The 23,924-nt window shown below is 40.7% G+C and overlaps 5 protein-coding genes across 6 annotated transcripts; 2 read left to right on the top strand and 3 right to left on the bottom strand.

The window, feature by feature from the left end:
• Positions 1 to 62: 62 nt before the first annotated feature.
• RalGPS (Ral GEF with PH domain and SH3 binding motif) lies at positions 63 to 10,014 on the bottom strand. 2 transcript variants are annotated; one of them, XM_018012667.2, is made up of 8 exons: positions 9,693 to 10,014; positions 3,866 to 3,960; positions 3,474 to 3,799; positions 3,070 to 3,397; positions 2,557 to 3,008; positions 2,285 to 2,488; positions 1,799 to 1,909; positions 63 to 874 (listed from the first exon to the last, which is right to left on the bottom strand). In XM_018012667.2, exons 2-8 carry the CDS (start codon positions 3,923 to 3,925, stop codon positions 262 to 264), a joined length of 2,094 nt encoding a protein of 697 aa, XP_017868156.1. In that variant the 5' UTR covers positions 3,926 to 3,960; positions 9,693 to 10,014; the 3' UTR covers positions 63 to 261. The 2 variants fall into 2 exon arrangements, with proteins under 2 accessions (XP_017868156.1, XP_017868158.1); XM_018012669.2 differs by lacking the exon at positions 1,799 to 1,909 and having other exon boundaries at positions 9,693 to 10,013.
• Positions 10,015 to 10,195: 181 nt separating this feature from the next.
• LOC108617044 (uncharacterized) lies at positions 10,196 to 16,119 on the bottom strand. Its single transcript, XM_018012670.2, has 3 exons — positions 15,450 to 16,119; positions 13,646 to 14,546; positions 10,196 to 12,876 (listed from the first exon to the last, which is right to left on the bottom strand). Exons 1-3 carry the CDS (start codon positions 15,535 to 15,537, stop codon positions 12,333 to 12,335), a joined length of 1,533 nt encoding a protein of 510 aa, XP_017868159.1. The 5' UTR covers positions 15,538 to 16,119; the 3' UTR covers positions 10,196 to 12,332.
• A 1,023-nt stretch (positions 16,120 to 17,142) lies between these two features.
• LOC108617048 (leptin receptor gene-related protein) lies at positions 17,143 to 17,936 on the top strand. Its single transcript, XM_018012674.2, has 3 exons — positions 17,143 to 17,226; positions 17,319 to 17,574; positions 17,646 to 17,936. The coding sequence occupies exons 2-3, from the start codon at positions 17,353 to 17,355 to the stop codon at positions 17,766 to 17,768; spliced, it is 345 nt and encodes a 114-aa protein (XP_017868163.2). The 5' UTR covers positions 17,143 to 17,226; positions 17,319 to 17,352; the 3' UTR covers positions 17,769 to 17,936.
• A 145-nt stretch (positions 17,937 to 18,081) lies between these two features.
• On the top strand, positions 18,082 to 21,621 carry LOC108617042 (TBC1 domain family member 31). Its single transcript, XM_018012666.2, has 4 exons — positions 18,082 to 18,560; positions 18,622 to 18,735; positions 18,797 to 21,221; positions 21,288 to 21,621. The coding sequence occupies exons 1-4, from the start codon at positions 18,253 to 18,255 to the stop codon at positions 21,420 to 21,422; spliced, it is 2,982 nt and encodes a 993-aa protein (XP_017868155.1). The 5' UTR covers positions 18,082 to 18,252; the 3' UTR covers positions 21,423 to 21,621.
• On the bottom strand, positions 21,460 to 23,530 carry Atf-2 (Activating transcription factor-2). The gene is made up of 2 exons (XM_018012671.2): positions 22,381 to 23,530; positions 21,460 to 22,306 (listed from the first exon to the last, which is right to left on the bottom strand). Exons 1-2 carry the CDS (start codon positions 23,429 to 23,431, stop codon positions 22,209 to 22,211), a joined length of 1,149 nt encoding a protein of 382 aa, XP_017868160.1. The 5' UTR covers positions 23,432 to 23,530; the 3' UTR covers positions 21,460 to 22,208.
• Positions 23,531 to 23,924: the final 394 nt, after the last annotated feature.

Raw genomic sequence — 23,924 nt, 5'->3', positions numbered from 1 at the left:
AATCGTTTCGCTTACGAATTACAATTTGTTCGTTAGTTTTGTTGTTCTGGTTGTCGTTGTTATTGTTGTTTGTTTGTTTGTTCGCTTTTTGTTTTGGTTTTGGTTTGTTTTTGGTTAACAAGCAGAGAGCTGCAGGAATGTTCTATGTTGTGTGTTAGCTGTGTTGTGTCGTGTCGTTTTGGGTGATACAATGAAGGGCTAATTAACACTAATTGTTGAGTACATCATTTATATCAATACACAAATATCTCGTTGGCGCTCTCACTCGAAGGACATCAGATTGGCGGGCAGTGGCTTTGGCGCACGCGTCGACGCCAGCTTGCAAATGGCGTTCGTCCACAGGTGCGTCATCTGTGGACTGTCCGCGCGAAACTTGTAAACGGTGCCCAGGGTGCGGTGGTATAGCTCAAATGAATTCTTATGCTTCGTATTGTCGATGACGTGCGCACTCCAGCCCTCCAGCGGACACACCTTGCACGGCTCGCGCTTGAAGTCACCGCGCTCGCTGCCCTTGAACGACTTGGGCGGGAAGTAGACGAGCGAATTGGCCCATATCTGCACCCAGTACCGCTGCCAGGATGCAACAGCGGGCTTTCGGCCCTCCTTCTGCACCGTCTTGCGACGCAGGCAGCCCTGCATGGCGGCCGCTGCCTCGGGCGACATCAGATCACAGTTGCTGCCCGTTAAGTCGCTCAGGATGCCCTCGGCGCTCTCCAGAGAGGTCAAGTCGGCATTGGACAGAGCATCGCTGTGCTCCAGCACGGAGTCGTCGAGCAGATGATGACGCGGCAGCCCAGTGCCAATCAGATCGTGTTCCAGATGCAAGTGGTGCGGATGTCCATCGTAATTGTTTTGCGTTATTTTGCCAAAGATGCTGCGAAAGCACAGATGAAAATCAGTTTGTTGTTGTTGTGGGTGATGGAACGGCACGCCTTAGTAATAGATGTGTTTATTCACAAAGGGGGCGTCATGCAGACAAGCGTTCAAGTGGGCTCAAATTAAACACAATGTAAGCAACTAACAGCGCGTTCGTGTTTGTGTGTGTGTGCGTGTGCGTGTGTGGGCGTGTATAAAACAGTGGGTGTATTTGTATGTGGCTGATCGATGATCATTTGTGGCAAAGATGAGCTGATGAAACAGAAATCATTTGGCTAAATTCAAACAGCTAATTTACACCCAAAGCAAAACGTGTGTATGAGTGAGCGTGTCTTCTGTGTTTTGTTTTACCCCTGCAGAGATCATTTATCTACGATTCTATTAAGCTCTAATGCAAAAGTTATCAAAAGTGTTTGCACATCCTGCACTTTATATATCGGAAATATATATCATATATGTAGACGTTTTGTGTCATTCAAGATGTCTTCCAATGATTATGCCCCTTACTTTACATGAATATCTAATAGCTAACCAAATCATATAATACAATAGAAACGGAACTGATTCAAGCAAAGCCTTTGAATGACAAACAATTTACATTTTCATGATATTCCAACTAAACTAAGAAATCAAACCCATTAATCAGTTTTTTATGCTTTTTCTTTACATATCTTCATTACATTTCCCTTCGCAATTTACTGATGTCAATATCTGCAGGTGCATATAATTTTCGGCAATCCGAAATTCAACTTGTATATCTTGTACTCAAGTGTTTGTACAATGATGAGTCGTTTGTTTGTATGTAAGCATTTTAAGTTGGGTCCGTGCACACAAACTGATGGAAATAAGGATTAGAAAATGAATAGAAAATGTTGAAATGCATAACCTAGCTATAGGCTACGTTGGCTACGTAGGCACTCACCGGCGGCATCTGCAGCGCTTGTTGGAGATTGTGCCAATGCCCGGCGCAATCATTACAATGCAGCACTGACACCTTTGTGCAAAGTTGCGCGGCAGGCTGCTGCTGCGAAATCTAATTGCAGTTGCAGTTACAAACAGATACAAGGTACAGATACAAAGATACAAAGAACGAAAGCGAAAAGCAAAAAGCATAAGTGGACATGTACAAGAGACAATCAATTCATAATAATAACAATATTAAGAGTAAAGAAATGTTCACAGAGTAAAATGTTAACGTTTGTTTGGCACCCCCAACGGTCAGTCCAATTGCACAGTGAAGAGTTTTGTGTTGAGTGATGTTTAAAACGAAATAGAAAGTTTGATTTGGTTTTGATTTTCTTTTTTTCATTGGGACGCAACACGAATCACAAAAGTGTTTGATTGGCAGTTAGAATATGCGCGCGAAGACATTTGAGTGCTGAGAATTGATTTGAAGTGGCTAACTTACTTGGTGCCCAGGCTGCGGCACTTTCGATGGCCCGGCACAAACTTTGTCCCACTGGCCATGCGCATGGAGCCGATGGTCTTGGCAGGCGACAGATTTAAGCAGCCGAGAGCTGGTGTCACGGATTCCACATTGAATGATTCCTTCGAGCTGCACGATGACGAGCTGGGTCCAGAGGGCGAGGCGGGTTCCAGGTTCAACGAGCGTCTGTTTGAATTGATTTACAAAGTTAGTTTATCAATTCATATTGACTGATTTAAAGTGATCCCAATTACTTGTACTGATCCTCCTCGAATATGTTTTGCAGCTCTTCAATGTAGCGTATGGAGGTGAGATATTTCTGCGTGGACTCATGCGGCTGTATGTGCTGATAGTTAGATTGCTGATAGTTCGAGATGACGCGCAGTATATTGTTCATCTTATTGCGCCGCTGCTCTGGCTCCAGGCCTCCCTTATGCGGATGCGCCAGATCGATGTAAATCAGGTCTGTCAGAAAGAGACCCAAATAGGGTATGCAAGGCAGACGTAGACTCTCCAAATACGAGCGCAAATTAGCCCAGTTATTCTGATCGCTAAATATTTCGCTCAGCCGCTCGAAAGACTGCCGATCCTTCTTGGACAGACAGGCCCAGGTCTTTTTCAGACGATAAATGCTGGCGCTTTGCATGGCCGAGATGATGGCGAACAGCGAATGCAGGTTGTTCAGTTCGTGCAGTTTCTTGGCCACCTGTAAGATAAATTCATATTAATATATAATGCACTTATGAGATATAAGAGATATGTTCCACCTTGATGAAGTGTGTCATGATCTCAGCACGCTGCTTGGGCTGTTCGGCATTGAGTATCTCCTGCACTGTCCAGAAGCTGGTGTGATTAAAGCGCTTGGTAAACGCCACAATATTGGGCGTAACCACATGCTTGTCCTTTTTGGTCCAAGCACAGCTGCTCAACTCATCCGGTTGTATGAGCGCGAAGACGGGAAAGTCGAGCAGCGTTATCTGATTGGCCAACACATCGGCGGGTACACGCAATGCACTGAGAATGACTGCATCCAGCTGCTTAATGGAGCCATGCGCTGGCAAACTCTGTGATTTGTTTGCTGGCGCGGCGGTTGTACTGCAAATGAAGAGAGAATTGAATTAATTTTGCTATACATTTATTGAATTTAATTCAATTAGCTGTGTGCTCTTACGCTATGCTGTAGTAACAACCGGGTGAGTCTGGGGACGAGCTAAAGCTGGTCAAGCAGCCGATGGAGTTCTTGCGACGTGTGCTCTTAATGTTCAGTGTTTTGCTGACTGGCTGCTGTGCCTGCGCCTGCTCTGCCTGTAGTTCCTTTGGCCCTTTGTCCTGACGCAAACAGGCCATGGTGTGTGCATTGCCATTGGAGTTGCGCTGCTTCGGCTGCCTCAAATGCTGTGGCGATACCTGCGCCTGACAACGTGTCTGTGTGGGTGAAGCCGTAACAAAAGTTTGCCCCCCATAGTTCACATAGTCCGCTGCAGGTTTTCTGCCAATCTGTATGTGTGTATCAAAGAGAAGTATGAATAAGGGTTGTGTGGGGGATAGAAGGAGCTGACTTACCTCTGAGTAGCGCAGATTATCCGTGGTTAAGTCGCGCGATATTTCCGAATAGCGCATCATGGCAAATGTTTGTGGTCAACCACTCGGCTACTAAGCTGTAAGTAAATAACAATTTATATTTATATTGTAATCCGTATTGCTTCAACTCTGTATATGCTAGTACTTCGGTTTAAAGTTTAGTCTATGCTCTGGCTTTAGCACCGTGCGGCGGGCAGCCTTTATGTTTACTGAACACAATTTTCTGCTGCGGCTGCAGCAAAAGCCACAATGCAGAACAACAATAACAAGATACCATAATGAAACAACAACAACAACAGGAACGGCAACAAATGGTGGTGAGGCGTGTGGCACGCTTCGCTGCTCGATTTCCACAGCAGCGAACAAACTGAGTCACGCGGCAAGCGGCACGAAGAGAGACCTGGATCTGGTCTTTTATGGCAGCAGCGGCTACTGTTGTAGCTGTCGATTGGCTTTTTTTTCTTCTTTTTACAATATATTTTTTTGGGGGGTGCCAATGCAACAACATCAGCAACGGTAACGTCAACGGCAGCAACAACAACATGCGCCACTAATGATATGCACATAGTCAGCGGAAAGGTTTTCAGTGGATAAATGAAAACAAGTCACCAAAACGGTCAATGAACCCTCCCATAGAATGCACCGAAGAGAAAACCTACGGATGCCCCAAATTATATATAATATATAGACGTACATATATAGACAATACAACAGGTAGGTGTGGCGCAGCGTGCCGCAAGCAGATACCCAGCAGCAGGTATGAAGAATCAGTCAAAAGTAAATTGAATTCTATTTGCCGCTTTATATAAAGCACTATGGCCGAATGTAAAGAGATGTGCATCATATTTTTGTTCATTGCACTCTATTACAACTAAAATGTAAGCAACTTTTTATTTCAATCGAAAAAATACCTTTCCATTTGGTTTGTTTCATGAGCACAACGGTATATACACGTTATTAGAGAAACTTAAATTTCTATATAGCATATACATATGTAGACAATATGAGAGGTGGCTGTCAATATGCGCAACAAGTAGATACCCTGCATAACATTTGCTTACCCAAAAACACAAAAATGTATAGGTAATCTTTGGTTCGACATAATAATGCCTTTCTGTGTGTATATAGGGTCTAAGAGCACCGTCTTCTATCCCTTACTGTATTTACGCACTCACTTATTAAATAGCCTTCAAATTTTGATATTAAACACTCTCCTCCATGGCACACTCATTACTGTGAGAGCTCTAATAACAAGATACATGCGATTATATACATACACCATCTATATCTATATCTACTTATACATATAGAAAGCTATATGGTATATAGATATATGTATATACATATGTGCTGATGCCACACATTTCTCAAAGACTGTCTGACGGCGACCCCGTCTAATTAATTTCAATTAAGTCATAATCATTCCACACAGCAAATACAATGACGTTTCGAATCGATTGGTCTGCGTGGCGCAGGCCAGCGAAGATATACCCTATACACATATAGGAGTGTGAATCAAATTCGCGAATGGCAAACCGATAGTTAGGTATACGTATAGCTCATGTGACTCTTATCGATTAGGAGGCCTACGGAAATCGACGAGAAACAATTTATTTATTTGTTCAAACGAAAGATATTTCGGATAAACAAGTTAGTTTGTTGATGTGCTGCAACTAGGTATACCTATATATACATATAGATTTCTATTAAATGGCCAGCATTATGATAGAAAGTTTTCATAAACAACTCCGATGTAGGCAAAGTCAATTTGTATCAGTGCTTCACCTATACAACATAGCATCAATATTGAATTCAATAGGCTGAATTATTGTAGTCCATAGCTATCTCAATATATATCACTAACGAATACTGTTTTACTGTAGGAATCCAACTTTATATGCAATTTTAAGAATTTCAACAAATTTGACTAAGCCAATAAAAATTTAATTTTGAAAACATGGCAATATTTTCACACATAAACATATGTATAAGCTGTACTGTATGCAAGCATTTGTTCTCTGACCTTTTGAGCTTTTTTAAAAAATAAAAAAATAAAAACATTTCAATATGCCTTTCCCATTACAGATATATAGAAGAGAAACAAGCAGCAGAACACATTCGGTTGAGATAAAGGCAGAAGAAAAAATATATTTTCTGGCAAGACAAAAGCGCAAATGAATTATTTTCCAGACTGCCTCAAGTTTTCAGCAAATGGATTTTTATTGACTATTTGAACTATTGCCGAAACAAATATACATACCTATACATCTAGCATATATGTATAAGTATACATACATATATATTGAGTGAATATTTTAGCATTGTTTTTGGCATGGAGCACAATATGCAAAGATATCAAATGCAATTAAAGCAAATTAACTGACATCACGTGTGTGAGTGTGTGTAGGTGTGTATCTGTGTCTGTTTATCTCTATTTTGTATTTTGCCAAAGTTAGGAGCCTTTAAATTGTTGTGGCTGTTGTTTTTAGATTTACAAATTTCCCACGTTTTGCTCCTATAAACAGGTCGAGAATATGTAAATATATTTTGCGTTTGTTTTGCTTTGGCTTTGATCTGCCTGCTTTTAGACACAATATGTACCTAGACATAAGTACCCCCTACATATATATATATATATATATTCATATATATTTGCACGTACACACATATATACATGTATGCATTATAATTTGTATAATAACAAATGATATTGTGGTCAGGGACATGAATGTGTGGGGGCGTCGCTACTGTTGGGCGCTTTTTGTTTATGGCCACCGCCCACCACCAGCTAGACCAGCCACCCTCCGCACACACATGCACACACACCCTACACACACACACTCACATACATAGAGTTATATGTGTAGTAAAATAAATATGTTTATTGTATTTACATAAATTTCTTGGAGGAAAACAAACAAAACAGCTGCAAAGTTCGCGGAAATCAAAGTTGACTATAGCTTGTTTATCAGACTGCAGCTGTATTTAAATAAAATACAGAAAAAGAAAAGCTTCAATAGGAATGCCGCACATTAAATACACTGTAATGCGCAGCTGCTCAGATCATACAGTCAGCTGCATTTATTACTGAAGTTTACATATATATATATACTTAATTTATGAACTGTTTTCCGATATATATAAAATTTAATTTACACCCAGCGAATGTAGAGTATGTGTATATGTAGCTGTCCCCCCTATCAGTGGAATGTGTGTTGGCGTCTTTAATTGCCTTCGATAAATGCTGGGGCCAGTGTGGAATGCGCCTCTCAACTTTCGCTGGCTCACACTTGGCTGGGGACCCCTGACTGACCCTCGGCTAGATCATTCCACAGTTCTATGTCATTATGTCGTCGGTTTTACAACATTAAGTTCTGTCTTTTCTTATTTGGGTTGCTGGATTTTGACGCGGGCAAGGTCAGTTGATGTCGCCTGAGATGACAGCGATGCCATCGTCAAGTTCAATAACCGCGACACAGATTTTGAAATGCTCCGTTATAAATGTATTTATTTATATATACACACACTTAATATATACACATAAATATGTATAGGTGTCAGTGCATGAATTAACCTTCGAACGCTGGCAATGCGATTGTGATTGTGATTGTGAAAAGTGCATACACGCACATACAGTAAGCTTTGGCTATAGGTAACACGCGTGCAAGACCCCTTGGCAAGGCAAGACATAATTCATCTTTACATGGGCAAACATATTTACTTAATCTTAGAATGTCATTTTAATAGCTGTTTGTAAAAGTTTACGTTTAATTATTACTTGTTGGATAAGGAAAAGAAACTGTTGGCTTCTGGGAACAATTTGCTGCCTTAGAATTCGGTTTATTAACCTGATTTTCCTTTTCTAGGATCAGCATATATTTTGGAATTTATATTATAAGTACTCTTGAATTTTAAGCAATAATATTAAGCCTGGAAAATATTGCCTTATACAATCTATGTTCTTAACTCAGTTAGAATTTTAATACTACTACTACATCTACCTAACAAAAAACTATTCCAGCTCTATGACAGTCAAATTTAGTCGTTGCATTACTTCATTCATTATTCATCAATACACACTGTACGGCAAAACAACTGCGTTCATTGACGTGCCAAAACGTAAAGCTTCTGCTTCTCATTCAGCATTTCATTAAAAACAGCTAAACTGGCCCTTTTTGTTCGCTTATCAGCAGCTAAACGCATGCGATTGCAATTACAAATCCAACTCAAGTGCAGCTTAGCATATGTGCATTTAAGTATTTATATAGACTAAGTAAGCGTTAGTATCAGCATATGTGTGTACATAATATATATATAAACATATATGCGAGCGTGGGTAATAAGCACTTGTAATCATAGACGAGAGAAACTACAATAAAAACTGCAACTGGAAACAAAACAAAACCCAAGCTGAACCGAGACGAAGGAAGGCCAAGCGATATAGAATAATGAGCTTGGCTCTGGGGTTTTGCTTTCTGCTGACGGCGCGCTGCGTTTTGTAGATATACGCTGTATACAAAGTGGAAATGTGGGTATATAGGTACGCTGTCTATTGACCTACATAAAAATGACTTAGCTAATAAAAAGCTTATCAGGCAGATTAGTAACAGCGATCATCTAAGATTGTGCTAAAAAAATTATACTAAACTCCACAATCATTTTGCTGCGGTTTCAAAGTCAATTTGAGGCTTATCTCTCCAGCAGCTTATTCAGGAAGAATTTTCTTATCTCTCTCTCTCTCTCACACACTTTCTCTCTCTTTCTTTCTTTCTTTTATTCTTTACACAGTATTTTGCTGTCGGCTACAGCCGATTGTATTGTTCTCACTTGTTTTCTGTTCTTTCTGTGATCCGCGCGCTGTAAAGTGGGTCAAGCCTAGAAAACTAGAATCGTAACCAATATACATACATATACATGTAAGTGCGTACTTCTTAAGTGCCTGCATACAGGAGGGAAACAATGCGAAAGTGAGCAAGCGAGTGAGAGAGAAAGAGGATAAGAGCAAGTGCTGAAAGAGCTATGCAATAACAATGCTACGCATGGGAGCCTTGAAATGGCAGGCAAAAACATCTGGCAACCTGGCTTGCCTGCCTGCTCAGCCACAGCCTCAGCCTCAGCGTCGGTCTTCACATCCTGTTTAACAAGTAACAAGCAAAACAACAGCTGGAAAATATATCCACAAAGTGAAACTCAAATTTCATGCCCAGGGACGTTGCTAGGCGCTGCAGTGTGTGTGTGTTTGTGTGTATACATGCATATTTGGTGTCTACACTTCGTGGGTGTCTGATAACATTTGCTTATCATATGATCTAATACTCAAGTTTATCACCAAGGAAGCGACGTTAAATATTCTTTTTTTTTTTTCTTTTATTGATTTGGCTAAACGATGAATCACGTTCTACCCATTTACCGGCAATATAACGCAAATTAGCCACGGAGCCGCAACAACAACGAGCACACCCCTAACTAAATCGATAGCAATGAATAAGAATACCCCTACCACCAGGCCGGGGGCACACGCAAGTTTCGTTAGACTGTGGTTAATGCTTAGCACATCGTATGCAAAATGCCTTCCTGTCCCTCTCACTCTCACACTAGTTGCCCGCTCAGTTTCGTAATCGGCAAGTACGCCCAAATACATAAAAAAAAAAAAAAAACACCAGCAAGTCGAAAAATATTTGCACTTGATAGCAAATGCGACAAAGTTGTGGGCCAGACGACAGTGCACACTGCAGATCACGACACTTAAGTATTTATAGTTTGCGTCTGTAGACGCCCCAAAAATAAAGGAAAAAAACTTAAAACTTACCTAAACAACAACAGCAAAGACGACGGCAGCAGCAGCAGCGACAACACCAGCAGCATCTGTATTAGGGAAGCCAAGCATAATTGACAGGCACTGCAGCTGTAGCTATGTTTAAACTATGTTTCACCCTCGCTCTACACGCACAGCAAAATATGAAAATAAGAAGTGACGGCAGAACCGATTACACGCACGTTTTCGTTGTCCGCAAGACTTGAAATAGTATTTAATTAATTAATGTGAAATAAAAACGCGCGCGGCGTACGCACATTGAATTATTATTGTCGCAATTACTGATTGGCTTCTGTTCTCACAGTGTGACCAGCACCGCGCAACCACTAGAATATCCAGCTTGCTAGTGTTGCAATTCCGTTTGAAGAAAGTTGGCAGCACCAGCTAACATGCGAACTGTGGCAGCTCTACGCAATGCGCGCCAGAAATTTGAATGAAATTTTGAATTAAATAAATCAATGTAGATAAGTCTACCTGTTTTATATATTATATTGAATAAAAATGCAATTCATTTTGGTTAGTTTAATTTATTTTGTATGCATATTGTATAATTTGTGTTATTATGGTTATCATATAATACATAAATAAATTAAATTATATTCTTTATGCATAAATATATGTTATGTATTTTTTGGATTTCATTCAAGATATCAATCATATATATATATTTGTATGTATATATATATACACATATATTTGGTTTACCGCCTTGTCCTTCATCGGAATACACCATAAAATATATATTTCAAACTCAACATTTCGTTTGCAGTTGGTTTTTGTGTTTGTGTTTTTCGTTTTATTATTTTTTTATTGTAGCAAAGTACAATTCCAATTGTTAGTATTGTTGAAAACAATATAAAATAGTTTTTTTCATGCTTTAATTCAAGCTGCTTAGCAGTTGAAGACTCCTTATTTTCGTTTCCTTCCATAGATTTTATTTTTAATTTTTTTTTATTCGTATTATTGTATTTCTTTGAAAGTTGCTTTATTTTTAAACTCTTGAGTTTTTCGTCTAGCGTCTTTAATGTATTGTTACGGCCGCAATTGTTTACGTGGTTGTTGTTCGTGTCTTATGTTTAAATATATGTATATATATTTGTTTCATGTTTATTTACAGCAATTGAGAAAAATGTTGCGCTAATTTTGTTAATTTTCGCTTTTTTCTTCTCTTTGTTTGGAACGTGGAGCAGCTACATTTAATTTTGGTTTCGTTTAATTTTTCGCTAATTAATAAATAAATTTCGTTAGTTTTTCTTTCTTCTCTTTTGTTTGTACAATAGACGCGTGTTTTTTGTGTGTGTTATCAGTCGTTTTTCATTTACTTTACATGAATGTGCTGGAAATTATTGTTAAGTTATACTTGTAAATAATTCAACGCCTTTCAAATAGTTCCAATATATATATATATATGATAATTACATACATACATATATAAGTGTACACATATACATATATGCTTATGTATGTGTGTTGTTTTTGGTTACCAGAATTGTATTTCTAAATTGACACAGATAATTGAAGATCACAAAGCGTAGTACGATAAAAAGTATTAGTAAATCAATTTTGTTTATCCTTTTTGGGGGATAGGGGAAGGGGAGTGGGGGGAAATACCAAAGGTAATTAATTTCGTTAGGCTTTTGTATATAAGTATGTTACAATAATTACACAAATAGGTATATATTACATACATACATTCATATGCATGTATATAATAATTATAATAATATATAATTTACGTTTTAATTTTATATGTGTTTTGTTTTTGTTTTTTTCTTGTTCCAATGCCAATACGCAGACTTTAAAATAGTTTGTTTTTACTCAAAAATTGATTCTTGTTAGTGTGTTGATATAAAGTACAATAAAATGTTAAAATACAATACAATATAAATAAGTACACATTGTTTGGATTGTATTTAAATTGAATCAGTAGCATATGATGCACAAGGAGCGGGGGTGTGGGGAGAGGAAGGCTTGTCATTTCATTATGAATGTGTTATTATTTGTGCAATATATTCTGCTTTTGATTGACAGCCGCACAGCAGGTAATGCTGCGCAATAGCTCGACTCGGTCGGTTCGACTCAACTGAACTCAACTCGACTCGACTCGACTCGACTTCGGAGCACACAGCAGGTAACAATTGCAAAAAAGGGGCATATCAAGGACGGAGGGAGTGGGGCGGCGGTCAGGGGGCGGTCAGGGGGCTCACATTATATGCATGTCTTACACCATAGCAATACACGATTATGATACGATACGATAACGATACATAATGCATATACATAATAAGTTCAGGACTTACACTCAAAAGTGGGGGCAAGGAAGTTGAGAGAGATTTCTTTGTGCTGTTCAAGCTAGTTGTTGACTCGAGGAATTTAATTCCAGCGACTTTCTTTAGGAATACATAATCTATACAAACGCGCGCGTATCTGTGTATGTGTTTGTGTGAGTGTGTGTTATGTACATACGCGTACCAGTGTATATATGTGTGGGTGTGGGTGTGGGTGTGTCTCATGTGTAACTGTTGGCTGACAAAATGGATCAGTTCTACTTAACCAAGCCAGGCCAAGAGAGATAGAGAGAGAGAGGGAGTTATAAAGGGAAGCGGACTGTTTCTTGTCCCTTTCGCACACAATTTACTTCTTGCTCTTGCGCTTCTCCTTCTTCTCGTCGCTGGCAGAGGCTTTGGCAGCAGCAGCGGCAGCTGCATTGGCCGCAGCATTCAACAGATTCATATTCGGCTTAACCGTTCCCTTCTTCTGTGTGGCTGGCTGTTGGGGCGTGGCTTGCGTAATGTTGTTGTTGTTGGGAGCTGCGTTGCTAGCATTGGTGTTAGCATTAGCATTGACACTTGCAGCTGGTGTGGCCGGCGTCTCGTCCAGGAAGAGCGGATTCTTGACCTCCATTTCACCAGTTGGCGCCAGGCCGGGACATTCATAGACGGTATAGTCGCCCTCCTCGTTGTCGTCGTCGCTCTCCACGTCGGACAGGCCGCAGCTGCCGTCGGTCGCCTGACAATTCTCCATGGCTATGATCTGTTGCTTCTGGTGCTGATAGTGATACATTTGAGCGCTCTGCGCCAGCTTGCGATCGCACGACGGTGAGACATCCTTGTTGGGTCCGGTTACACCATAGGCTGGATAATCGACGTCTGCAGCGGCTTTGCTACGATTATGGAACCTGTAAAGGGTTAGAAAGGTTAACATATGGGTTAGTTTTGCAACGAAAATATGCAAATATGCAATTAAAATAGTTATTATTATTAAGCTGCAGTGATTATCGTCCAAAAAGTCAAAAAAAAAAAAAAAAATAAAAAAAAAAAATAAACAACAATTTACCCTGATTTCCCATTGAAAATGGGTTCAGGGTATAGAAAACATAATAATATTTCATTCAACCGGAAATAATTCTTATGCAAAGGAAATGACTTAAGTATTACAAATAAACGAGTTATTTTCCCACGACTTGTAAAATTCTAGAAACATATGCTTAAGCAAGTTATGTGTCACTCTCAAACGTATGGACCTCTTCTGCGTGCGACAGTGCGTATGCGTAATGCCTAAGAAAAATATATTTAGACTACCTTGTCAGTCATAATCATACAGGCAGGTTTATTTTTAAGCGACGTATGCGTAATATTTGAAGAATATTTTTATCCTGATTACGGTTTTGCTTTTTATATTAGGGGAATAAGTGATATAAACGGCGTTGACTATGATTAGCAAGTTAGTGTGTAAGAGAAAGGATTAAGATTAAGAGTTGAAATGATTAGGTTAACAAATAATAAATTTTACTTAAGAAAACTTTTTTCTCTTTCTCTCATTTTACTATTTTCTGTTATTTTCCATGAGAAATAATTGCACATTTACCGCTTCTCTCTCTCCTCTTCAAGCATCAACTAACTTAGTAAAGCTTTCAATTAACATTCCCGTCTTTATCTAAAACTTACCAAGTAACGCCCAGTGCCAGAAGTCCCACAGTTACCGCCGCACTGACACCCGCAATGAGGGCCACAAGGTAGACGCCCATCTCACTATTCATGCCCAGATGCTGACGCAGGACGAGCTGCTCGTTGGCATCGCCTGTGTTGACTGCATAGGCCGACTGCGGGGACTTGCTTTGCTTTTGCAGCTTATCAATCAGTGCGTTTATCTCATTGGGTGACTCCTTGGTCTGGGGCAGATTGACGCCGGCCACTGCGGCAGCAGCTGCCGACTGCGGCTTAATGCGATGGAAGTTAGCGATGGCCGTGTCTAGGAGCTTGGGTGGCTCCTGCTTCGGCGAGGACTGCACAGGTGATTGGGGCTTGCTTTTGGCGGTCACCACCTCGGAGCCAGCGTCCGGTGCCGGTGCATACTCCTCATAGTCGTCCAGGGCACGCGAGTCGAGCTCACCCGACAAATCGTTGGCCGTATCAAAGAAGCGCGCATCATTGGGACCCACGGCAAAGGCGATGCGGCCACGCGACTGACTCGGAATAATCCGGTTGTAGTTATTATCCAGGCTATCGAAATTGGGCATTGGCGGTCGCATCACATCTGGCACCGTATCCAGCGGACTGCCATATGCCGCATCCCCTTCCACGTTGTCGTATTGGTCATATTGATTATTCAAGTTGTTGTTGTTGCTGTCGTAATCGTTCTTCATCTCAGCCAACACCTTGGCCTCCTCCTGCTGCCGACGATACTGTTCGTTCTTAAGCAATTGCCGCTGACGCAACAGCTGCTGATTAATCAGCTCCAGCTGCTGCTCGAACTGCTGCTGCAGTCGACGTCTAGCGTGATCCTCCATGAGCTGCTCATAACGCTGCGGCTCCATGGCCGAGGGCTGTATAGGCCGCCGGCGCAGACCTGGCAGAGAGAAAGAGAGTAGGAGAAATGCAATTGATTAATTGAACGCAGTTGGGCGTGGACATGGGCTCTCATTATGCTAAAATGTCAAAGAGTGCGATAAAGAGCTAATGCTAATTAGACGGACATTGCGTGCCAGTTGCTGTTCAAAAATAAAAGCAGAGCCAAAAATAGAAAGCAACACAACAAGTCAAAGAAATTGGAGGTAAGGCTGGAGCTGCGGCGAACACGCCCAAATAAAACTAAATATGCTACCGGAATAGACAAACAAAAAGTCAATTTAATTGCCAATGCCTTAAAATAGACCAATTACTGCACACACTAACACGCGCACACACACACACAGCCGAGCACGCGCACACACACATAAAGACGCGCTGTGACGTGCTTGGAAAAACTTTATTACAATTTCAGCGCTGCCCTGAAAAGTAGGCTATAAAAAGCGTGTTAAGCTGAGACTGCAACTAACTCGAACTCAAGCAGCCAGCAGGCGATAGGCTATATATAGTGTGGGTGGCATCTGGGTTGGCTTTGCTTTTAACACCTATACACGCACACGCATACCTATACACGCCAACTGCTTTCGCTGCAGCTTTTTAAGTGTGCGTGTGTGTGTGTGTTAGGGTGTTTTGGTTTGATTCGTGCATATTTGATGCGCGATATATATGTATAGACACCCACACACTCACACTCACACACACACATACACATGCACACTTATACTATACTCATGCATATCTAGTATAGAGTATACACAAAACGAAGTGGCAAGCGGCTGCTGGCGCCCTTCAGCCCCATTCACGACGCAAAAGTTTAAATGACATGCACACACACAGTCGTAGCTCTAACTGGCGGTAAATATGTATGTGTGTGTTGGTTTGTGCTATTTTTAGGCATATGTACCTGGGTAAACGGACATCTCGCAGTGACCCAATATGCTGCACATGAGTATTGCAATCAGTGCGCAGCTTATATCCATCCGCTTCGCCATATTGTAGTACGTTTCACTCTCGTTCGCTTAACTGTTTATTGCCGTTTTAATGGTTTTTAAGCAATTTAATTGTTTTTCTTCGCTTTTTCAATTAACACTTCGGTATAGACACTTGGCAACTGGTTACCATATGGCCGGTGTTAATGCGAGCCGTGCATAGCTGCTGTTGCCCTTTCAGCCTTTAGAGTTTATTGATTTTCACACCAATACACACGGACACACACACGTACACACACAGGCATACAATTAGCAGGCAGCTGCTGGTCACAGAATTCGCGTGGGTGTGCAATATTTTCTATCTTCTTTGCAATTTCCTCAACTGGAATTGGACTCTCGGCACTTTGCGCTCGGATATTTGAATGCCAACTACACCTGCACCGGCTGCCACAAATGTCAAATGTTGCACTTTTCTTTCAGATTTCTGATTGCAGTGAAATCCAGTTATGGAAACTTGTGTGGCTGCTGCCAATTAAGAGTATTTGACTTTTCTCGTTCGAAGGTGTTTGCGTTCTTCAATCGCCGACGTATACCGTTATACTGAATGAGCCCGAAAGCAAGCAAAACCAGCAATTGGTAGCTGTGACGCAAATGTTATGTCCGCCCCCGCGCTGTTAAATGTTGCGGGCAGCTTTTGTGGCCGAGCCCAACAACAAAGAGCACTGAAGGCAGTCCGGCGCATGCGCTCTAATGGTACACAAAAAAAGCTCGACACGTCCGAACAGGAAAGTGTGTTTGTGTGCGTGTGTGCGTGCAGGGATTCTTTGAATAAACATTCATGCATTCATGAAAAAGCCGAAGCCAGATTCGACTCCTTGAACAGCTAGCAGGTGGCCGCTACGTAGTCATGCACACACACACACCCATACATACATCCTTATACACACTTGATGTTTGACATGTACTTTTGCAACCCCACAATTGTTCGTTTGGGATAGGGCAATTTATTTTTATCAATGAATTTTCAACCCGAAAGCTTTCTATTCACAGGAACGTATAAATGCTGCGCATCTTTGACTTTCCACTTAATATAGAAAGCTCAGGTAAAGAGTTATTTGAGCATATCAATTATGAATTAGTGTATCCCATGCAAAATAAAATTAAAAAATATTCTTACTCGCTTCATTACTTGAATTTTAGTCTACAATAACCATATCGATCTCTATATTTTTTAATTAAAACAATTTTTTTTTTCACTTCTACGATCTCGATAAATGTAACTGCTCAATATTCTCGCATATTCCACAGGCTATTTAACTCCAAATAGATTTAATTGCTTTAACTGTCAATTAGACTTTATAACTATATAAATTTGTTGTTTTTTTCCTGTTCATTTTGATTGCATTTAAAATACAGAATACCCCGCTTAAAAACTCTGTTCTTAAAACGCGTTTTACTACCAAAAATATACTAAATAATATTAAATCTTAAAAATACTGCTTTTGATGTACACATGTTATCGATACTTAATTATTGTTATTCGTGAATCATATTCTTAGTCTAGCCACAAAGAAAAATCATAAACAAATAAAATGGGATCTGAGAAAGGTATTAATGGAGCTATAACGTTCCCAACGATATTGACTAACTATTTATTATCTTTTTACATGGTTTACCTAATACCACTCAATGTATTTGCCGCCGTCCACTTGTCATCGCACCAACAACAACGAAAATACCAACACCTACAGTGTAAGTCGCAACACAATATATATGTATATATATGCACACCTATGTGTGTGCGTTTTTCCAGCATTTGATAACACCTGCACTTTTTGTTCCAGTTTGATTATATGCGCATTTTTAACGGTACTGGGGATGACATTCCTAATCTTGGCCTGTGCGCTGCCCACTCCAAAGATATTTTACCCATTCTTTGTACTGCTGTTTTATGTTTTGTCTGTGTTGCCCGTTTTCATATCGAAACGAACTACCCCAAGCAACGAAACAAATCCGAAATCAGAATTCGCCCTTTTCCTTACTGCTGGTATGGTGCTGAGCGCCTTTGCTTTGCCCATCGTCTTGGCACATTCGGCTGTCGTAAGTTCCAAAAAAAAGAAATACAATTTATAATATATCTATAACACCTTTATCTGTGCTTAATCCTCCAGATAAGTTGGACTGCGTGCACGCTGACGCTAATAGGAAACGTTATAAACTATTCAACCATGTTTGGTTATGCCATGCGGGATGGCTCCGATGGCTTCGATGCGCCATATGGAGGCATGTTTTAAATTGAAATCGAGTTTAATTTTAAGCGCCCGTCTACGATTATTGGATGTAGCAATTTGAATGCAGCTAGTTTCATCCAAGACGACAGTCAATCTCACAGTAATAAATATATTCACAAAACAAATATTCGATTGAAATAATATACATAATAGTTATAAACCGTGCACAAATGGTGTTTTTTAATGGAATTTTAAATGATATACAGTCGATTTTTTAGAAAGTGGAACGGAGCTCACATTCATATGAATATTGCAAAGTGAATGATTTTATTTCAGCTGAATATTTTGATATGCAACAATATTTATGATTTAAAGAGCTCACAAATATTTACTGACAGAATTAATTTAAATTCAAATTGAACTTGTTCCACACAATTTTTGAACTGTTTGATGCAAAATCCATGTATCGAATATCGATAGGTTCAGGTGTGCCAGTTCGCTCGTGAACCAAACAGTGTCAATTGTTTTTTTTGAAAGTTTGGTAGCTATGGAAATTCCAGCAAAAAGTATTTCGATTCACGGAGACTATTTTCGACCGGCTATTTCCCAATCCAAAGAAAATGTGCAAAATGAGGGGACAGAAGATGAATACGATACGCATGGCGATTCAGACTGGGAAATTGATATGGCGAGCGAAACTACCTTGGACAGCGCCTATAGCGAGTTTGAAAAGGAGCTCGCCACTGAGACACAACCAAACAAAGTAGGGATAAATGAGCTACACAGAAGCACAGCAGGCTTGAGCGATGTTCCCATGCACAAATATCCATTTAAGCTGAAGCAAAACGAGGAAGGGTATATCTTAAATAAATTTTCTGGTTATTTGTATGATATATTCAATGTTTCCTTCATTTAGAAACATACTCACTGTGCATAATACAATCAAATCTGTGGACAAAGATGTAAGGATTCGCATTGCTGCTTACTGCTTTAATGAGATGAGCAACAAACTGGTTGTCATTGACAGGCGGTGAGACTCACTGATTATTTATGCAGATAAATCTAGATCTTACACTTTATCCCATACACAGTGGTAACATCTACATCTTTGACTTTGTGTGCAAACGCTATTGGCGTCTGGGTGTCAAAGTGCCAGAGGCAACTCTGTTGGTGGCCTCACCGCTGGTGCATAGTGAATACATTGTGGGTACTGAATCGGGCTGTGTCTTTATCTTTAATATAGAAAAGACACCTATGCTGCACACTAAAGTGGGCGACGCAGCTATTAATGAAGTTTCCTTTGGAAATCGACTTGACAGTAACACTGCATGCAACACCTTAATACGCTTAGGAGCTACGGCTGTCCTATTGAACTTTACCACGTTGCAATTGTCGCATAGACTTGAGTTTGATCACTCCAGATATACATTGAAGTTTGCCAGTTTTCTACCCAAATCGGATAAGTTTTTCACATGCTTCACCAATGACTCGGTGCATCTCTGGTCCAGCTCTAATCTGGGAACGGTGTACATTTCGCAACCCATCAAAGCACGCGATCGCAAGATACGTTTGATGCGAGGTGACACGTCAAAGATACCAGAGATTGCTTTGCGTGCTGAATATGATGAGGAGGAGGACAACTTGGACGATGAGCTGGCATTTAAGTACGATGATCAGCATTTTTCCGATGGCAAACTACTTGCCTATAGTTTCTCTCCAAATGGTAATAAACTCTTGTTGAGCACAGTGGATGGATATTTGATGATGCTCAACACAGCATCCTTGGACTTGGAAAAGCTGTTCAAACTCCGGGACTTCATTTTGAAGCAATTCGTGCTGCTGGCACAACCCAAGAATCGCATTCTGTTTGCCATCACAGCTACCGGCATGGCTGTTATGCTCGATCTGATGCAGACGGAATACAAATTAATCGTGCAACGTTCAAATGCTTTGAGCCTAAGTGTTAGTCGTGATGGCAAGCTGCTTAGTTTATTGTCTAAAAGTGGTGAGGTGAATGTATGGTCCACTTGCCGGCTTTATAATTCACTACATGCACAGACGAAGTGCATCTCGAAGGTGCGCGCCGCACTAAAGCAACCGGCGGCCAAGCTGCCTGGTCTTATCAGTGGCCCAATGAATCTGGAGCTACGAAAGCTACTGAAACGTGAGCGCTTGGAAGCTATGCTCGCTGAGTATGGGTTTTATCCGGAGAAATATAGATTCATTATATGGAGTGTGTTGCTGGAGCTACCCTCTAACACTGCCCAGTTCCAAGCGCTGCTTAAACACGGACAGCCTCAAGTGGTCAAGCAACGTGCTGCTAAGATAAAGGTGAAGAGCGACGCCCAGAGACGAGCCGTTATCAAAGTGTGGAGTTGCTTGGCTCATTGGTGCAAGGTGTTTGGCCACACGGACTTTATGCCGGATCTTATCTATCCGTTTGTTAAGCAGATGACCAAGAATAGTTTGGTGGTATTTGAGCTGCTTGTGACGCTATTGCTCAACCATATGGAATTATGCTTTGAATTCCATCCAATGCCGCCAGGCAATTATCTGGGCTTGTGCGAAAACGTGTTGCAGGTGCACGATAAGCAGCTGTCCAAGTTCTATGCTGCAATGGATGTGCAGCCAAAGGATTATGCCTGGTCGTTGCTCACCAATGGCTTCGCCGAGGTTCTGGACGAGCAGCAGTGGCTGGTGTTGTGGGACAATATTTTAACAAATCCTCCATACTTTATTGTATTCGTAATTGTTGCTTATAATATGATGCAACGGGAGATAATTATGCGTCTGCCTGAAAAGTCGGAGGTGGTTGACTTCTTCCACGAGCAGATGCCGATCGATGTCACGAAATGGTTGAACCGCGCCCGTAAGCTAATGAGCCATTGTGCTACCGAGGTGCATCCAGAGCGTTTTATGCCTCCCTTTAAGCCCATACCCAAGGGCGTCTATCCCAAGTTTTTAAAATATCCCAGGGAGTGGATCGAGCAACAGGAGCAACTTAGTGATGAGCTGATTAAACAGCAGCAGGAGATTGACGCGCGCTTACGCAAATTGGAATTGGAGGAGATCCAAATGAAGGAACGCCTTCAGGAGGGTCTCAAGCAGGAGGAGCATGCTCGTCGCATCAAGGAAATGGAACAGCTCTATCAGGACACCATTCATCGCGAGGAGGAGCGCATTGCCTGTCATCGCAAAATGTTGCTGACCTATCAAATGGAGGCACGACAACGCAAATGTGAGGTGCTGTCTAAGCTGCAGGAGACGGAGCAGCGTCGCAAGATCTTGGAAATGGAAAAGGACATTGATGGGCTGATGCGCAGTGTGGAGCGCGAGCGACGCCGTCAAAATCAAGAGATGCTCTTCGCCGAGGATGAAATACGCAACCAGGAGATGGAGCTAATGGCACAGCGCTATTCCAGCTGTCTGCTCGATTCACCTCTGACCGTCAAATACTACGAAGAGGTGCAAAAAATGCGCAACGAAAGTGATAAGCTTAAGAAACAATTGAGAGAGGTGAGTGATATGATTGAACTATTTATAAATACGCATACTATATAAACCTATATCGATCGCCAACAGATGACCATGGAGCAAGTGCAAAATTCCACGGAACAAGCATCAACTCCGTCGAAACTCAAAGCTATAGAGTACTCCATTCATGAGATACAACAAGAATTGACAGATATTTTAAATAGCGAGAGCAACAGTCAATAATCGGGGCAATATACATATATTGAAAAGAACTGAGCTATAAAAGCTAAAACTTGTTTAGTTTGAATATTTTAACAAATCTGTACAAATATTAATTACGAAATTACGTAGCAAAGACTTATTAGCTAACATCATTTAATTAATTAACATCAAAATTGTGCATTATTAACAAATAAAAACTAACACAATATTTTTATGCTTATGTTTCATAATTTATAACATATTTATTATATACAAATAGATTGGCTGTAACATTTCTATGTGTAAAATATTTTTATAATTATATATAGACAATTTTTTAGTAAATAATTTTTTTTAGATGTCCTCAAGCCTTAAGACGCTTTAATAAATATATATGCAACCAAATTGTATTATAATATACATGTAAATTAAGTTATAGCACTGACCCGAGAGTTAGTGGTTATAGATTATAAAATTTGTTGTGCTTATAGAGGAAGCGCATTGAACAACACTGGAAACCTGTGGAGCTTAACTATTAAATTTTATATATACTATACAATTTTAAATAAATATAATAGATATACAAAAAACTTTCCTTTTACAATCTCTTAAGTTAATTTAATGAAGAAGCATGTCACATGATGGAGTAGATTTTCAAAGAGTTAACTTAAAGTAAGTTTTATAAAGGTACAAACAACTCTTTTTTCAATTTGTTATTTGAAACCATTCCCTATTCTGTTGTCACTGTTCAGCTATATATGCATGTACATATACTAACCTATGCATATTATTTTATGTACAAGGTTTTAATCCTATCTACATCCAAGCCTACTTCTGATCCAGTCGCTGACCAGGCACTAACATCTTGGGCACATTGATGACCAGGTGTATGCTAGATGGCGGTATTTGCAGATGATTGCCAATAACTAGTGGAGGAGAAAGGCATGGAAATTCTCTTTAGGTATCAAATCGCGCTTGTCGCATATAAGGATTCGCTTACCACTCGCATTATTGTTGTATTGTTGTAGCAATTCGCGCTCTAAAGCTGCAACGCGTTCGTTGAGTTTGCTTATCTGTTGCTGCAGCTGGGCATTGTGCTCCTTTAGATCTCTATGCGCATTGCGCATCTTGTCGCGATAGCGTGAGGCAGCTGCCCGACGTCGTTCCATGCAATCCTCGTTGCGTTTGATCGCTGCCTTCGCCTTGGGGGGTGATGAAAAGCTGCGTTGTTTTCGATTACTGTTGTGGCTGTTGTTGAGTATGGCCTTGAGGCGTTCCTTGATGGGCAGCTGTGACGTGGGCGTTAGACTAGCACTGCTCGGCTCATTGACTGGCACTGTATTCTGTGTTGTAGGCCCAGTTGGGGCTTTGTTTTGGCCAGCTACGCTGGGCTTGGGCAAGATAAAGGGTCGCCCAGTTTGCTTAGAAGGCACGGGTTTACTTATGGTGGCAGGTATCGTAGTAATGGGTAGCGTTTGCGCTGGCAGCACCCACGTGATCACAGGTGGTTGTATTAGTTGCAATGGTGGCGGACCTTGAACTGCAGGTGGTTCAGGTACTATTGCAGGCGTTGCCAGTAGGTCCTCCACATGGGTAACTGGCACGTCCAGTGGACTGCTATTCTGGCTAACTGTTTGATTTGCTGCACTAATTGCTGGTGTTTCCAGAGGATAAACCTGCGGCGTGTGCAGCGAATCGCCATCCGTTGCTGGTGCTTCAGAACGTTTTGGTGTCTCCGGCGCGTTCCCTGCCACCGCATTTTGCTCGGCGGCCCGCTGAAATCCTATGTCGAATGGGTTCACATGCTGCAGATCATCAAACAAGCCCACCTCCTCACAGTTTTTGATCAAACGTGTTGGTGTTGGCGTTTGATCAGTTGCGAAGAGCTGCTCAGGCTTTTGGCCCAGCGACAAGTCGAGTGTCATAGACATATCATGCTTAGACTGGCATTGGCCATAGCTATTGTAATTAGCATTTTCATCGCTGGTTTTCGTTTCGAAGTCCGCAAACGAAACATCTGTCATATCCGCAATATTTGTATCTGTTTCCATCGTAATAATTCATTTAATAACTAAACCATAACAATAACAAAAGTTCTTGCAGTGCTGCAAATCTATCGCGAACTGTGGCGGCAGTCGATAACTCCTTAAATTACTAGTGTGTAAAACATTGCAAATATGGGTGTTGCTCAACACTTGAGCAGCAAATCGAGCTTTACGTTATAATTCAAAATACGAGTGGGAAAATTTCATAAAAATCTTTAGACATTTGTTAAGTGCATTTAAATAAAATGTATTTTTATCTTTATCAATTCAAAAGTTTAACTAGAGTTATTTAATAGGTATTTTAAAATCGACTATTTTATTGCAGTTGTGTTTGTTAGTCTTGAACAAAAGACTTTGACATTCAGCACTTCCGACATATGCGTATCACCCGTCTGGCATCTGCATCCGAATTGCTGGCGCGTAATTTTAACCTTTTCATAGCACGTAGACGCAATCATAAAAAAAAAACACGAAAACATTTTTGGCAATAAAGAAAACC

This window comes from Drosophila arizonae, chromosome 5 (genome assembly GCF_054131065.1).
Source record: "Drosophila arizonae isolate 15081-1271.41 chromosome 5, UAZ_ARI_1.0, whole genome shotgun sequence".
NCBI classification, from domain to species: Eukaryota; Metazoa; Arthropoda; class Insecta; order Diptera; family Drosophilidae; genus Drosophila; species Drosophila arizonae.
Note: the sequence above shows the minus strand (reverse complement) of the source record. Positions and strands in the feature narration are given on the sequence as shown.